Here is a 15959-nt window from a genome sequence, read left to right on the forward strand (position 1 = left end):
TACACTACCCCGGTAGAGTTAGCTAGCAAAAGGATCTGAGTCCCTGCTCCCATTCTCTTTACCCAGATGCCCACCTGACCTCGAGGGCTCCCCTTCCACTCTCCTGTGTGGTGGGGTCCTTGTAACCCCAACAAGGCTGGGCCCAGGATTCCTGGGGCTCCACCCCCAATCTTGCCATGGTCCCTTAGGGCATGGGCTAGGGTGTCCCCACTCCGGGGTACTAACTCTGCACTGGGCACTTCCCTGATCCACTGGTCATTGCATACAATGCAAAGCAATACAATTTATTAAACAAGGAGCAATCAAATCAAACAAAAAATAAGAAGAGAAGGGTGTTTTCCTTTAACCTAACACTGCCTCCTGGCAGAGGGCACCACAAACAGTGTTTCCGGGGTGTGAGGGAGGTTCAGTCTGTCACACATTGCAGGCCCACTGTTCAGATCCTAGCTGCGCTGCAGGGATGCAGTGTCAGATACTTGCTCTGGCAGGAGCCACATACTCCCAGAGTCCCCTTTGCTCTCCCCACCTGCCCATCACACCCGGCTCCAGATCGCTCCAGCCCCAGCTCACTCTGCTCCATGCAGCTGTGCTTGGCTCGGCTCTCTGGGATGACCCTCTGGCTCTGCTGCTGTGGGTCAGCTCAGTACAATTCAGCTTTCTGTGTTCCTCTTCCATCTGAATGCTGCTTCGTCCTTAGCTCCGGTCAGCTCTGCCCAGGCACGCCTAAAAAGGCAGCTCCAGCTCACATGGAGGGCAGGACCCCCCCTCCTCCCACCCTCCTGGCTCCCTCATTGGCCTGCCCACCTGTCAATCAGGCTGACCTGACTTGTCCTTTCCATGGTCCTGATTCCTTCAGAGATGGCAAACCAAAAAGACACACTAAGTTTCAGTAAGGGGCTAATAGACCCCTTGCATATACAAGAAGAAAGGAGCCTTTGGAATGGGATATGGCTGCTGACTTGAGGTGGACAGCAGGGAAACCAGCATGTCTTCCTTCTATTTTTCCTGGGCAGAATAGCTGGTCATTAGAGACTAACAGGGCTAGGCCCTACCAACAACATAAGCTGCCTTATGTCGACCTACCTGTGTACTGTAGACCAGCCGTAACTCCCTACTGACTTCTGCAGAGCCTCTGTCAGCTGGTCTCCCTGGCAACACTCATTGGCAACTCCCTAGACAACCTCTTGCAAGTCACACCTCTGTAGGTATCAAGACACTAACTGTTTGCATCCCTTTGATCTAGTAACTCCCAGTTCTGGCAAAATAAGGTTTGCAACTAGTTGGAGACAGGATCCTTGAAGCTATCAGCATGCCCCACTGCCTTTCAAATGTGCGTTTGCGTGTTCTGATCTGAAAAGCCTGTGTATTGCTTTTGTACAGACCCCACTGAAGTAGAGAATTATAGGTGTAAAACAAACATTCCACTATCTCCAGTATAATTTGCATCAGTATAATCACACCAGAAACGCTAATAATCCAATTTATAGTAACTTCCCTTCACTGATCTGATCACCTACAGTTTTCATACAATTGTGACATCTCAGTATTCATAATTTTCCAGATCAGCTCCCGGTCTCTCACAAAAGCATCTTTAGGCTACAATTTTGTAAAAAAAGAGATGAGCATCTTAAAAAGGGCAGCCTGAATGAGACTAGTTGGAATAAGTCCTCTAACCGAGAATATATAAACTATGGGTACACAGTTATGACCTCTTGACTGCTTTGAATAACTTCTACATAGAGATTAGAGGATGTTAATAAAAATCACTTTGCCCAAGAGTCAACAATACTCAAGGTAGCAGCAAGCTGCCTTTTCGATGTTCCTTTTAATAAAAGTTGCACCAGTGTAGTTAAACTAATTCAACTTTGTGCATGGATTCTCAAACAAGTTAAAACATGGTTTCATATTGGTTTCACTTGCCCAAATAAATTTAACTAATTTTAAATTGATGTAATGTATCCACAGAAGAGTTTGCAGTGGTTTAACTGCACTGATAGAGGGTGTGTAGACAAGCCGTTGGTGACAACAGAACCTATGGCATTGTTCCCCACCAGCAACTGCACAAGGCACACCTACCAGTAATGAATTTCAGAGGATCAACACAGTTGAGAGAGGCCCCCACCGTTGAATTGCAAACATGGACTTAAGTTGAAAACCAGTGATGGCGTTTTTAATACTTCCCTACTTCACAGTGTGTTGAAGCTAACAGTTTGTAAAACACAAAAATCTATGAATGGAAGAAAGTGCCAAGTGGTAAATGGATTCATCCTGAATATTCAATTTCAGAAGATTTGATGACAAATCACAGCTAACAGCCTTATTTGCTTTGACATCAGCTAGATGTTGCCAGCTGGGTTTTCACATACTGCTAATAACCTGTTTGCAAGTTAAGTGTAGGAGATAGCACAGACTTGCTAAAAGCCCTTTCCCCCCCCCCCCCCCCCAGTCTCCCCCCAAAGCAAAATCCATATAGCATGCAGTTCAGGGCACAACCAAAGTGCAACTTACCACATCTGGTGAAAAGTCTAAATTACAAATAGGGAGAAATGTAAGAAACAGAAATACTGAAAAAGTAGGGGTGACAGGACAGCAATTCAAGATGTCCGCAAACGAGATATCAAGAAATTAACTTGGTACATATAGCCCCAAGTTATGAAATCAGAGGTAGCAGTACTGTAGAAAGCTCTGATGCAATCAGACCTGAAATATTACAGTGAGTTCTGGGCATCACATTAAACAGAAATATGCAAACTGAAGGGAGTTCAGAGAAAAGGAACAAACATTAGGGGGCTAGTGGGTCTAATTTTGTGAAAACACTTTTAGAGCTAAACAGATAGCTTGACCAAGAACTTACTGAAGAGGGAAGGGGACAGGATAATCTATGGATACTTCTAAGATGTCATTGCTAAGGAGGAAGCATAATTTAGCATGGTATATGGCATTACAGCTAACGAAACAAAACAGAGGAAAAGTTAGACTGCATGTCAAGAAAACTTTCCAAAAGTAAGGCCTCTGAAGAACCTCTTGACTTAAAGTAGTTAAATTTATTTGCTCAGAAACTAAAAAGATGACTATAAATTCTTGGATTCCATCTAAACTAGCTTAGATACAACAATAAGAAAGTTACTGTAGAAAGTAATCCTAGTCAGGACATTAATAGGTTTGCTTCATCACCAAAGTTGGTAATTTTAAGAAACCACAGCCTCTGTGCCAGAGAGAAATCTGGTTCCAATTGTTGGTTTATAGGCCAGACTTTCAAGGGGGCTAGTAGTAGTTTGCTAATTAACCAGGCTCTTATAATCTATTGTAATCATGCAGAGGCAAAAAAATATCTTGCTAGAAATTATCTTAAGAATTGTTAAGAAAGCCAATTTCAGAATAAACAGTGCAAGTTAACAGTCACCAGCTGCAGAAATAGATTCACACACGGTGGTAATGTATATTAACTGTCTAATAACCTAATCAGTTCAGTTTAGCTGACTGATCTGAGGTCAATTTATTGAGAAAATTCAAACCTTACTAAAATGAACAACTGAGCCAGCAAAACACTGAAGAGCTCACATTGGTTTTAATCCCCCAAATAAATTGTGTGTTTATTGCAACTGCTTCCCTTAATAATTATTATTAAAATGCAAGAGTGATTACTTGAAGTCTGAGCAGAAGTTACACAAAATTCCAGCATTGCACTCTTGCTTGTATGGCAAAGGGTTAAAATAAATCTCAGAGGACAAGCAGGTCCACACCAACAAGAGGTGGAGTGCTTTTGTGCTACCAGTGGATCCTGTTTTTCCTGGTTATAAATAGACATGCTGGACAGCAAACCTTCTATGAATATACCAAATGTTTTGTTGTGGATAATAAAATTTAATTCACACAATATGCCCTCTGCTCAAAGCAACGCTTTAATGTGAGTAAGTGTTAGTGTTCTATGGGGAAACCACCAGGAAAGGGTTTTAGGTTCCAAACCATCGTTAGGAGATTAGGAAACAGCAATTCTGGAACTTTACTGTGGCACTTTTATGCAAGGTAAGAAGGCTCCAAAAGCCCTGTATCTGACTGGGGGAGAATTCACCTGTCACAGTCACTGGAGAAAGCTGTCAGTCTACCTCCTAAATTGAGCTGGCCAGAGGACAACAGTTCAGTTTTACTGCAACTTTTCAGGTTCCAAAGCTTCTTTTCACATCATAAAACAAAAACAACCTTCCTAAACAATCTTAGTGAAGCCAGAGTTGTCAGTCATTTTTTTCTTAAATGTTTTGTTTCAACACTGTTTATTTGGAAAAAGTCATTTTTGGTTTGACCAAAACCCTTCAGTTTTCAAAATTGCCAGTGAACAGAAATAATCCATTATTTACCCATCTCAATTCATAGAGGGCCCAGAAGGGACTATTGTGATAATCTGTATAACACAAGCCATAAAACTTCCCTGAATTAATTCCTGTTTAAACTAGAGCATGTTTTAGAAAAACAACCAATCTTGATTTCAAAGTTCCAGGGACGGAGAATCTTCCACGGCCATTGGTAAATTGTTCCAATAGTTATTTACCTTCACTGGTTTTTTTAAAAAAGTCATTTTGAATTTGTCTAATTTCAGCCACTGGCTCTTGTTATACCATTGTCTGATAGAGCCGAAGAGCTCTGATCTCAAATTTCTGTTCCCCATGTGGATACTTGTAGACAGATCAAGTCATCCCTTAAGCCACCCATCTTTGATGGAGCACTCGAATATCACTGTAAGGCACATTTTCCAATCAATCGTTTTCATGGCTCTTCCCTGAACCTTCTCCAATTTATCAACATCCTTGAATTGTCGTCACCAGAACTGGACACAATATTCCAGTAGCAGTTACACCAGTGCCAAAAATAGAGGTAATGCAATCTCTCCACTCCTACTCAAGATTCCCTTTTTATACATCCATGAATCACATTAATCCTTTTGGCCATAGCATTGCACTGGAAGCTCTTGTTCAGCTGGTAGTCAACCGTGACTCCCAGATCTCCCCCCCAGTCAATGCTTCCCTAGATTCTCCCATCCTGCAAGCATGGTATATATTGTGTGTTCCTACATGCTTACATTGGCTTTATTGAAACTCAGTTTGCTTGCACCCAGCTCACCAAGTAATTAAGATCACTTTGTATCAGCAGTCTGTTCCTGTTATTTACCACTCCCCCAATCTGTGTGTTCTCTGCAAACTATTAGAAATGAATTGTTTTGTTTTCTTTTAGGCCATTAATAAGTATTACTTAGCACAGGGCCAAGAACCAATCCCTTTGGGACTCCACTAGGAACAACTCCACTCGATTCCCCATTTACAATTACATATTGAGATGAGCCAGTTTTAATCCATTCAGCATGTACCAAGTTGATTGGGTATTTGTGATGCTGGCAAACCAGGTGCCAGCTCATGCCAAGGCCTCACCGAATAGTGACAAATGCATAGCTGGAAACCAGTCTGGCGCACCTTGTTAGTGTTGTTAAAATAGGTATTTGATTTATATAGATTGTTTATTGTTTGGACTTCATGAAACGCTTGTGAGTTCCTGCATGCATTAATCTCACTTCTAGTGTCTGTATCCCATGTTATAAGGTAATTAAGTGTTTGCTCTGTAACTATACAACTGCTATGAAACTAGAAATCCCCAGAGTCAGGAGGAAAGCATTACCAAGTGTGAAATATTAGTTTACCACAAGAGGTGTCATCTCTTGCCCAACAAAAGATGGCCTATAGACACCAGGTGAACCACTGTGGAACATTAGTGCACAAAGACTTGATTTTTTTCCCCCTCTTCATGGGTCTGAGGACATGCACAAATGTTAGTCCCATCACAGCTTGAACTCTGGGGGTAGGAAATAAAAATCTGTCAAGAAGATATCATTATGCTGCCTAGAAATATTGCCCTCTCCACATTCCAAGCATAAGCAATAGACTAACTCATTTGTGTATGTGTTTACCTGCTTTAGCCTTGTAAATCTCTCATTTACTTAATAAATCTTTAGTTAGCTTATTACAGGATTGGCTACAAGTATGGTCTTTGGTGTGTGATCTGAGATAAAATTGAACTGGGGTAAGTGACTGGTCCTCTGGGACTGGGAGTTACTTAAATATTGTTGTGATTTTTGGTGTGGACCATCTATCATAAAGGCAAACCTGCCTGGATGTGGCAAGACAGACGTAAGTGCCCATGGGGGCTGTCTATGACTCCATGTTAAGGCTATTATAGTGCTTGAGGAGTTGTCACATGATAGGTGAATATAATGATAGAACACAACCAATCTGGGGTTTGTGCCCTGGTTTGTAACAGTCTGCCCTGAGATTGCCATCCTTGTTCAAGAGCCACTCCAAACAGCTTGACAGTATTGCTCTAGTTTCTTTAAATCAAAATATTGTGTGGCACCAAGTTAAGTGCCTTAAACTATCTGACATGAACACTATTACCTTTATCAAACTTGCAATTTCAGAAAAATACCAAGTTGGACAAGATATATTTTCCATAAAACCATGTTGATTGACGTTTATATTATGCTCCTTCAATTGGTTGTTTGTTTTTTTTTGAAGTCCCAAATCAAGAGCAGGTGCCTTCCAGGACACAAACCCCACCACAATTGCTCCCACACTCAACATACATTCAGTAATTAGAGGGAAGCCAAAGGCCCACAGAACCAAAGAACTGTCACTGAAAAGAATATTACACTATAGAAGCAATTCCATCCAAACATGCTGCAGATAATTTGACAAGTTTACATATAAATCCTTAGATTAACAGGTATTGATAGATTTAGGAAGTGATGTTTAAATCTAAATGGAAAGCCAGCACTTCCTGTTCAGAATTTCAGCTTCAGTCAACTGGCACAATAATCGCCTACCCATTTGCAAAATTGTTATTGCGAACTAACATTAGGTTTTCAAGTTGTATCTAGGATTTCTAAAGTGAATGCTCAAATCAGTATCTACTCCACATATATAAAAATAGCAGTGGAATAGTGCCTGAACTGCACTTTCACAATAGATAGTGTTTTGGTTTCAAATACCGTTCCTCCTTATACAGATCTTTCACCAATCCAGCATTTTAACTGTGGTCTACCAGTCAGAATAGACTGAAGGACATCTTTTCAATGTCATTGCTGTTTTGACTCATGATGTTTAAAGGTCAGTTAATTCTACAAATAGATAGGTAAATGGAAAATTACACCATACTGCAGATAAGAACCCTGCATGCAGATTTTTAAACATAAGCAAGACCTTTTGTGCTAATAGGTGAACAAACATATCTGGGCAAAAAAGTTATACTTCAGAACAGTCATGTTCTATATCTTTAACAACCCACAGCTAACCTACAATGAAATATGTTTTATGGTTTCTGTAAAATGTCATTACCATATTACTCCAATTAATCATTGCCAAATCCCTCTACCTTTCACAAAAGCCCCCCAAACTAAGATTCAAAATATTGTACCCATAAATCCCTGAGATCAAGTCCTGCTGAGCCCTAGCTAAAACAACTCTTAGCTAATGGCCCAAAACCTAATTGTTCCAATTTTGAATAAAATAAACCATATTTTGAATAAAATCCAAACCAGCTCTGGGATTTTGCCACTATTCATGTGCCACGTTAATGCACATTTCTATTAGCTGTATCTTATTTCCATCTCAGTACCTGGAGGCTTTTTTTTTTTTTTTAAATAAAGTTCAGAAGTTGAGAAGTACTTACATTAGCAACAGAACACACTATACAAATAAAGTTTTCTTTAAGTTGCTCAGCAGGTTGAAAGATTTGACAAGATGTGTTCTTAAGTAGAGACTGGTATTTGAACCTCAAGTTCTCAAACTTCCTTTAATCAATGTAACCTTTTTTTTTCACCATAGCAGTAAGCCAGTGTTGTGAAATTCTTGGCCTGCAGGCAAAATCCAGTCTGAAGTATTTATAAAGCTCATCATGACCAATTTAGATTTCAGAGAAAATAAGTCCTTATTGAAAAATCATTTTCTAGTTCTTAATTGTAAAACAATTCTTCCAAACATGAACCGAGTGTAAAATAAGTGCAGTGAGGTCTACTCAAATTCCTAGAGAGCCTGAAACTCAGATATCAACACCCTACTGACGAATAGGACAGTTAGTTTACATCATGTCTCACCAATCTACTAGAATTCTTTCGGGGAGGGGGGGGGGGTGTCAACAAGCATGTGGACAAGTGTGATCCAGTGGATGTAGTGTACTTAGATTCTTAGAAAGCCTTTGACAAGGTTCCTCTCCCAAGGCTCTTAAGCAAAGTCAACTGTCACAGGATAAGAGGGAGGGTCCTCTCCTGGATCAATAACAGATTAAAAGATAGGAAGATAGGAGCAAATGGTCAGTTTTCAGAATGGAGAGAGGTAAATACTGGTGTCCCCCAGGTGTCTGTATCAGGACCAGTATTGTTCAACATATTCATAAGTGGGCTGGAAAAAGGGATAAACAGTGAGATGGTAAAATTTGCAGATGATACAAAACTACTCGATAGTTAATTTCAAAGCCGACTGTGAAAAGTTACAAAGGGATCTCACAAAATTGGGTGACCTGGCAACAAAATGGCAGATGAAATTCAAAGTAAATGCAAAGTAAAGCAGATTGATAAACATAATCCCAACGATACATATAACATTATGGAGTCTAAATTAGCTGTTACCAGTCAGGAAAGATCTTGGAGTCATTGTGGATAGTTCTTAAACATCCACTCAATGTGCAGCAGCAGTCAAAAAAGCTAACAGCATGTTGGGAACCGTTAGGAAAGGGGTAAATAGTACGACAGAAAATATACTGCTGCTATATAAATCCATGGTACACACCCATCTTGAATACTGCATAGGAGATCTGGTCAGCCGATCTTGAAAGGCATATTGGAATTTGAAAAGGTACAGAAAAGGGCAACAAAAATTATTAGGGGTATGGAACAGCTTCCGTATGAGGAGAAATTAGTAAAACTGGGACTTTTCAGCTTGGAAAAGAGGCGACTAAGGGGGGATATGATAGAGGTCTATAAAATCATGGCTGGTGCAGAAAAAGTGAATTAGGAAGTGTTGAGAAAAAAATAACACAAGAACTAGGGGTCAGCAAACGAAATTAATAGCTAGCAGGTTTAAAACCAACAAAAGGAAGCATTTCTTTACACAACACACAGTCAACCTGTGGAACTCCTTGTCAGAAGATGCTGTGAAGGCCAAGTCTATCAAGGGGCTCAAAAAAGAGCTAGGTAAATTCATGGAGGATAGGTCAATCAATGGCTATTAACCAGGATGGGCAGGGGTGCAAAACCATGCTATGAACTGCTACTAGCTTCTGTTTGCCAGAAGCTGGAAATGGGCAACAGGGGATGGGTCACTTGATTACCTGTTCAGTTCATTACCTCTGAAGCACCTGGCACTGGCCACTGTCGGAGGACAGTATATTGGGCTGCTTGGACCATTGGTCTGACCCAATATGGCCGTTCTTATCTTATTAATGCCCTGAACTTAAGCAATTACTGCAACAGAGTGGGAACTGGGTGAACAGCATATGCAAATAGTCAGAGGACAAAAACCTTTTTCTAAAAGTGTCTTTCTCCAGTGGCATTAAATGCAATGATAACTTCCCTAAGTAAAAGCTTCATCACTGCAGAAAAAGATCACAATCAACCTATTAGTAGGAGAAAACTTTTGTGGATCAGGCAGGTTAGAGGATCCTGATGCCATAGATGCAGTGCACTGACAACTAATACAAAACTGAACGTGGTGTTCACTGAATGAGAGGGACACCCCTGCAGTCAACTCAGGAACTGAAGTCTAAAATGTTTAGAATAAAAGCTTTATTGTAACAACCCAAAGCCACTTTAAAAAAGATACTGAGCCTTATTCTGCACAGCACTAGCGGACATCAGGAATTCAGTCATTCTAAAGAAAAATAAAATCACTTCAAGAAGAGTAAAGTATAAAGCATTGTGCTATAGAACATCCAAAACAAAATCCTCTCAGTATTCCTCACCATTTTTTTCACTTTAATATAGCTCTATGTGATCTGATCATTAAGAACGAAAAACAAAAGTAACTTCTGAAAAAGCAAAAAATCTGTTAGAAAAACTTGTCTGCATAATATGGAAAAATTGTGTTACATTGGTGCATGGGTCCATGATTCCAAAGCACAGGAAACAGCGTTTTAGCTTGAGGATCAATTTTCACCCATGTGTGGTGAATTACGCATTTCAGCATAGAAAGCATGGCTCACTTGTTAGTTTCTCCTTTAGTATATTTGCTATTTCCCAACGCTTTTCCCCAGGGATCTTCTATTCTAGTCCAGATACATAGGTTTAATTGCTCCTATTGCCAATGGATGGTGACAAAATAGTTAAATCTTGATGATGCCATCCCTTCTGCTTCTCTGAATTGAGGGACCCGGGCTCACAGAACTGCACTGAAACTAAAAAGCAGTACTAGCAAAACGTACGTGAATACAGAAACCAAAGTAAAACTTTATTTAACGTCATTTTGCCAAATTGCTGCATCATGGCAAGGGTCTGAACTTGTAATAGACTAAGTAAAAAAAGTTTCCTCTTCTCCTGTGTACAAGATCAAATTCCAGATGCTTGGAATCCTTGTATTGCTTTGGCAAAAGCAAACATGATCCACAAATTAAGGCCAAAAGGGATTTGTCATCTAGTTTGATCTCCTGCATAACAGACAGAATTTCACCCAGTAATTCCTGCATTAGGTCCATAACTTTGGTTGGGTAGAGCACATCTTGCAGAAAGACACCCAATCTTTATTTGGGAGGTATTAGTGTCTTCCAGAAATATGTAGCACCTTTCTACCATATGTCGTATCCAGCAAGCTTTAAGGAAGGACACATTAATGCTCCAATGGCAAGTTTAGTATTCCCACCACAGACCTTTGGTCTCTTTCCACAGAGACCCCATTAATCTGTTCAAGTGAACTGGAAAGATCCTTAAGTACAAGGGAATGGTCTCTAAAAAATTTATTCTGTTTCCATCTACTCGCTGGGTAAGTACTAGCTCCAGGTTTGGGGACTGGTATGAAATATAGGAGAGAGAAGAACTCAAAAGAAACTTTAGAACAGATTTGTTTAGAATGTCATCTGCCACTTTTTAATCTACTGTCACTCTTCCCAATGCCACACACATTGACACCAACATTTCTAGTTAATTGCAACCTACTATTCAAGCACAGCATACAGTAACATATGCTCAGGCTGCTGGCATTAAAAAAAGTCAAGGATTTGTCAACACAAGCCATCCATAAAAGACCAACTTTTGTTCAACACGAGTCTTCCATTTTTCCTAAACTACATCAAGTTTGTTTAAACAAATTACTGCCACATGACTGAACTGCAAAGATTAACTATATCCAAATTTGTTGCCCATGTTTCTTGTATGTTGTTTTAAAAGATTTCCTTATGCTTCATAGACAAAAATATTTGTAGACTGTACAATTTGGCAGTTGGGTGGTCTAATGGCACAGAATCAAGTCAGTAAGCACAGATAAAGAGGTAAAGTTGTATATGTTTTTTGAAACTTGAGTCTTCAAGGTTAGTTACATCATACCAACTTATTGTGAGGCTACTTCATCTAAGAATGAAAACCGTAGGATATACCAGAAGCATCTTAAAGGGGCACATAAGGATATGTACTCTGTGGACCTCTGTTATCCATTACCAACCATCTGAGGGAAAAACAAATTTAAAAAAAACTCACCAGAATTGAAAGCAGACAATAGATTTCGGGGTCCATTTAGTCCTGGAGTACCTACAATGGTCAGAGAAGATATTCATGTTCATAAATCTTAATGTATCTTAGAATGTTACAAGTTCCAGTAGATAGGTAAAAAAACAACATCTTCCCAGGCTCCTTTCATGTGCCCTCCTTGAGTGGTGGCATACATAATTCAATAAGATTAATGCCAACATTTGCTATAACATTAATATGCTGGTAAGATATGTGAGAAAAATCATGACAAAATTCCTGTAATTCTGAACAGTTTTATGGCAATCACTTTTAATTGAGATCATTAGTTAATAACTTGACCTTTAACTATCCTTTTTGTTTGTACTACCAGGGCTGTGCTTCATATAAGCCAAATAGTACTATTTTATTTTATCCACTTGAGGCGTTTATCAAGTGGTCAGTAGTAATTGTCAGCTATTTCATCTGTGGGCAGGGATTTCCACAAGCTTTTCAAACAGAGAAAAATGTTAACCAATGGTTACACACTAGAGAATGTAACCTTCCAAGTTAACAGGGGGAAAAAGCTAATTTGCCTTTAATTAGTATGACCTAAGGACCACATAGCTGATAGTAACCTTTAGGGTAAAGTCTAATTAAATAGAACCATTATTGATAACTCTTACATGGTATAAACTTAAAAATAAAAAAGTTACAATAGGTTATCCATTTTCAAGAACATGATTACTTGGTCCAGTTTGCAAAGATAAAAATTAAGAATTAAAGGCTCAACTCATCTGGATGTGCATAGGAAGTAGTAAAGTCACAATGAGACCTTACAAGCATATGCTTCAGTAACTAGGAGGCAACACAATTCGCACTGTATCTTAACTACTGTACATTAGCCAGTGACTGATGGAATTCAGTTTTAATTTTAAGCCCTTTATGAACTTTGTGAGTAATCAGTGAACACCTATGACAAGGTGTCAAATTTTAGAATGTTTCATGAAGCTTCAGATCTGTACTTCTGATTTATGTAGACGACCAACTAGATGTGTCCTATGAACTCAAAATCAGGATTAAAAAAGGTTAAGAGCATCTGAAGTAGGGAGGTAATGGGGAAGAGGCAGAGGCATTATTCTGGAAATAGCCAAGCTCAAGCTTTGGCAGGGACTTTAAATTAAACTCCAAGAAGGGGCTAAATCAGGGCCTTATCTTGGATGTATACTCTAAGTAGACATTATTACAATACTACTTATAAAACATTTGTTTATAAATGCAAATTTAAATGTAGATAAATAGGTGACATTACATGCTCTTGAACCATTTTTTCTACTAACGAAAGGTTAGTATTTCACTCTGATGACAAAGAAAAGGTATCAGATTTTTGTATTAGGGACAGATTTGTGATATCAGTCTCCACTTTTATCGTTCTGAGCTATAGCTAATGTGCTCCTAGTAGTGGCAATCTTGAGCATTTCAAAATTCAACAGCAGAATTCTCATTTAAGAAAGGGAGGTCTGCAAAGTGTAAAGTAGTAAAGGAGTTTACCCAATGACTGTTTGCCTCTTGGCTCACTGGTTTTCCTTGCTTGAAGCAATGGTCCAGATGATTTTGGTATGCATTGGTTCAGTGAAGCGGATTTGTTCTTTGTTCCTAAAAAACCCAAAGACTTAGAATAGATGTTTAAATTTAAAAACTAGATCAGTGATAAGAAACTTGTCCAACTTAAGAAAAAAGTTAAGGTTACTGATCATTTAAAACTCTCAACTTACTTTTTTTTTAAAAACCAATATGCAGTTACAAAGAGGAAATAGATTCTCAACTATAGTCCCCTGTAGAAAGATTTTAAGGTGGTAGAACAATGATTTAGATAAATAAAAGCTACTTCAATTTACTTTATTCACTTTATTGAAAATTGAGAGAATGGAAAAAATAAGATCATTTAACAGGTTTTTTTTAAAGTTACTGAAGGAGTGTTAGTAAACACATTTTCAGATATGTATTCCAAATTTCAATTTACCCTCTATTAGATCTAAATGTAGAAGTTGCAGCAAATGACAGCAAAAAAGTACAATCTCCAAGGCCACTGCCTTTCATACTTGAGTTACAAGTTATTTTATTGCTTGTCACCCTATCAAAGCCTTAATCAGTTCTGCTGGCTATTCAGTATTTTAAATACAATATTTTCTGTTGTGGTTTTCGTGAAATTCTCTTCTCCTTATTTCCCCTTTCCCTATCTCAATTATCTCCAATTCCTGCTTTTAACTGAAATACAATGAAGTACAACAACTTTCCTGACTTAGATGTGTTGGAGTACAGTAACCCGTTAGCCCAAATGTATTTGACAGAAGCATTCTAGCAATAAGTATTTTGGAGAAAGCTTTCCTGCCATCTTCCATTATGCCATTTCATTTTGGCCAGAGAACCAACTGGTACTCCAGTCAGACCATGAATAGCAGCACTCCAGATGCTGTAACATACAAAGGAAGATTTAAGAAAAACATGCATCTGTTCAGGTGCAGTTTAGGGTTATGAATAGCACTATTACGCCCGAGTCTGGAAGTCTACACAGCAATGACACTACCCCGCAGCCCAAGCCCCACAACCCGAGCTGGCTGGTACGGACATCCACAGGTTTTTCTGTGCTGTGTAGACATCTCTCTTTGCCCACTAGAGGACGAACTCTTTTCATACAAATTTATGCTTAATGTAAAAAACAAATGGTCTGCTCTCAACAACATGAAGGCAGAATATTATAGAATGTATAGGTTTTGTTACAGTCAGATGTGGTAACTGTTTGGTATAACTGAGTAGGAGATCAGATCATATTTTCCATTAGACAGCAAAAGTCTGATGAAGGTGGGGTGTGTTACTACTTTTCAATATCTGTTGGAAATGGAAATAGTCTTAACGTCATTCTGGAGCCCATACTGTATATTAATGCATCTAGTGGACCACCTATCTCATTAGCAACTGCACGGCAATCCTGTGGTAACTGCAGCAGAAGTAATAATTTTTGCATGCAATATGTAATGTGAACAGCTAAAGAAAGACACTGTCATCAGCCAGTTTTCCACAAACTAACAATTGTTTCTTTGACCACTGCTTGATTGCCTCCCAAAGCAGTGGCTGTCATATAAAACAATGTAAGCTAGTAAATAATTACTTCAGCTTCATTATGTAACAAAGATTCAGATACCTTTTGGAGTGGTTTTTAAGGAGTACACTCTAGATCTGGGTACTGGTTTCAAAGAGATGGATCCAGAAGTGCCATTTTGACAGGTAGCTTTTGAAGGCCTTTCTCCATTCTTGATGAGGATTGTGGCACTTTTAGCTATTGCAAAAACAAAAAACAAAACACCACAACATGCGTTATATAAATATAATGTTAGAGAATTTGCCTGTGACATTTAGCTAGATGTTTTTATAAAAACTAAGTCTCATGTGCAAGATACTGATGTCCTCTTTCTTATAACTTTAAGAAGTAACATTTTATAATAAAATCACGAATACGGGCTTCTGTATTTCCATATTGTATACATGGATAAATTGGCAAAAAGCTTTCTCTGATACTCACTAAGACTAGACTCATTGTATGCACTTCAAAGTCCAAGTTTTCAAAACTGTGCATGCAGCTTGGTTTGCGCAGACAATACAAGTCAAGCAAATGCAAAAAAATCATATGCACTTTTTAGAAATTTGAGCCCATTGTTCAGACTAAGAAGTTATAGTTCAGTGTGATTCAGAGATTATGATATTCTCAGTAGTGTAAAGTACTGCTCAAATATAACTTTGCTGTTATGTATCCAACTTTCATCAGTGACATACCCCCAAAATTGTTCTGTATAAACTAATGAGACTTAAAATAGCCACACCAACTTCCTGAATGGCATCTTTTGACACAAGCCAAGGTGAATGCAAATTGACTTGTATTCCTAATGGCTCAAGGCGAATTGCTGAGATCAGCATCTTACTGCTGAAATACTGCACTGTCCTCTATTTCCTTTGCATGCAATTACAAGGAAAAAACACCACCTGGAATTCATATTTGCAAGACTTATTTACACACTTCTGTTCTCTATCTTTATTTACATCATAATACAATGCGCCACGTGCACACTACTGCAATTGCAAAAAAATCAAGGTGCTGTGACTCCAATTTTTCAATCCTCAACCACATTTAACAGTGTTAATAGTTAACTCACATGCAAAATATGCTTTTCTTTTGTATTATACACAATTACATTATGCCAGAATTTCCTTAGAAGAT

The 15959-nt window shown here is 38.8% G+C and overlaps 1 protein-coding gene across 3 annotated transcripts in view; it reads right to left on the reverse strand.

The window, feature by feature from the left end:
• The window catches only part of MTUS1 (microtubule associated scaffold protein 1), a 175764-nt gene that overhangs the window by 93788 nt on the left and 66017 nt on the right, over positions 1–15959 (reverse strand). For all 3 annotated transcript variants that reach the window (XM_067530554.1, XM_067530553.1, XM_067530552.1), the window contains 3 exons: positions 14889–15023; positions 13238–13342; positions 11720–11770 (listed from right to left, as the gene is read on the reverse strand). In XM_067530554.1, the coding sequence (XP_067386655.1) occupies positions 11720–11770; positions 13238–13342; positions 14889–15023 (291 nt within the window). The remainder of the gene's footprint in view (positions 1–11719; positions 11771–13237; positions 13343–14888; positions 15024–15959) is intronic.

Source organism: Emydura macquarii, unplaced genomic scaffold, assembly GCF_026122565.2.
Source record: "Emydura macquarii macquarii isolate MOO-44397 ecotype Brisbane River unplaced genomic scaffold, CSIRO-AGI_Emac_v2 contig_3108, whole genome shotgun sequence".
NCBI lineage: Eukaryota > Metazoa > Chordata > Testudines > Chelidae > Emydura > Emydura macquarii.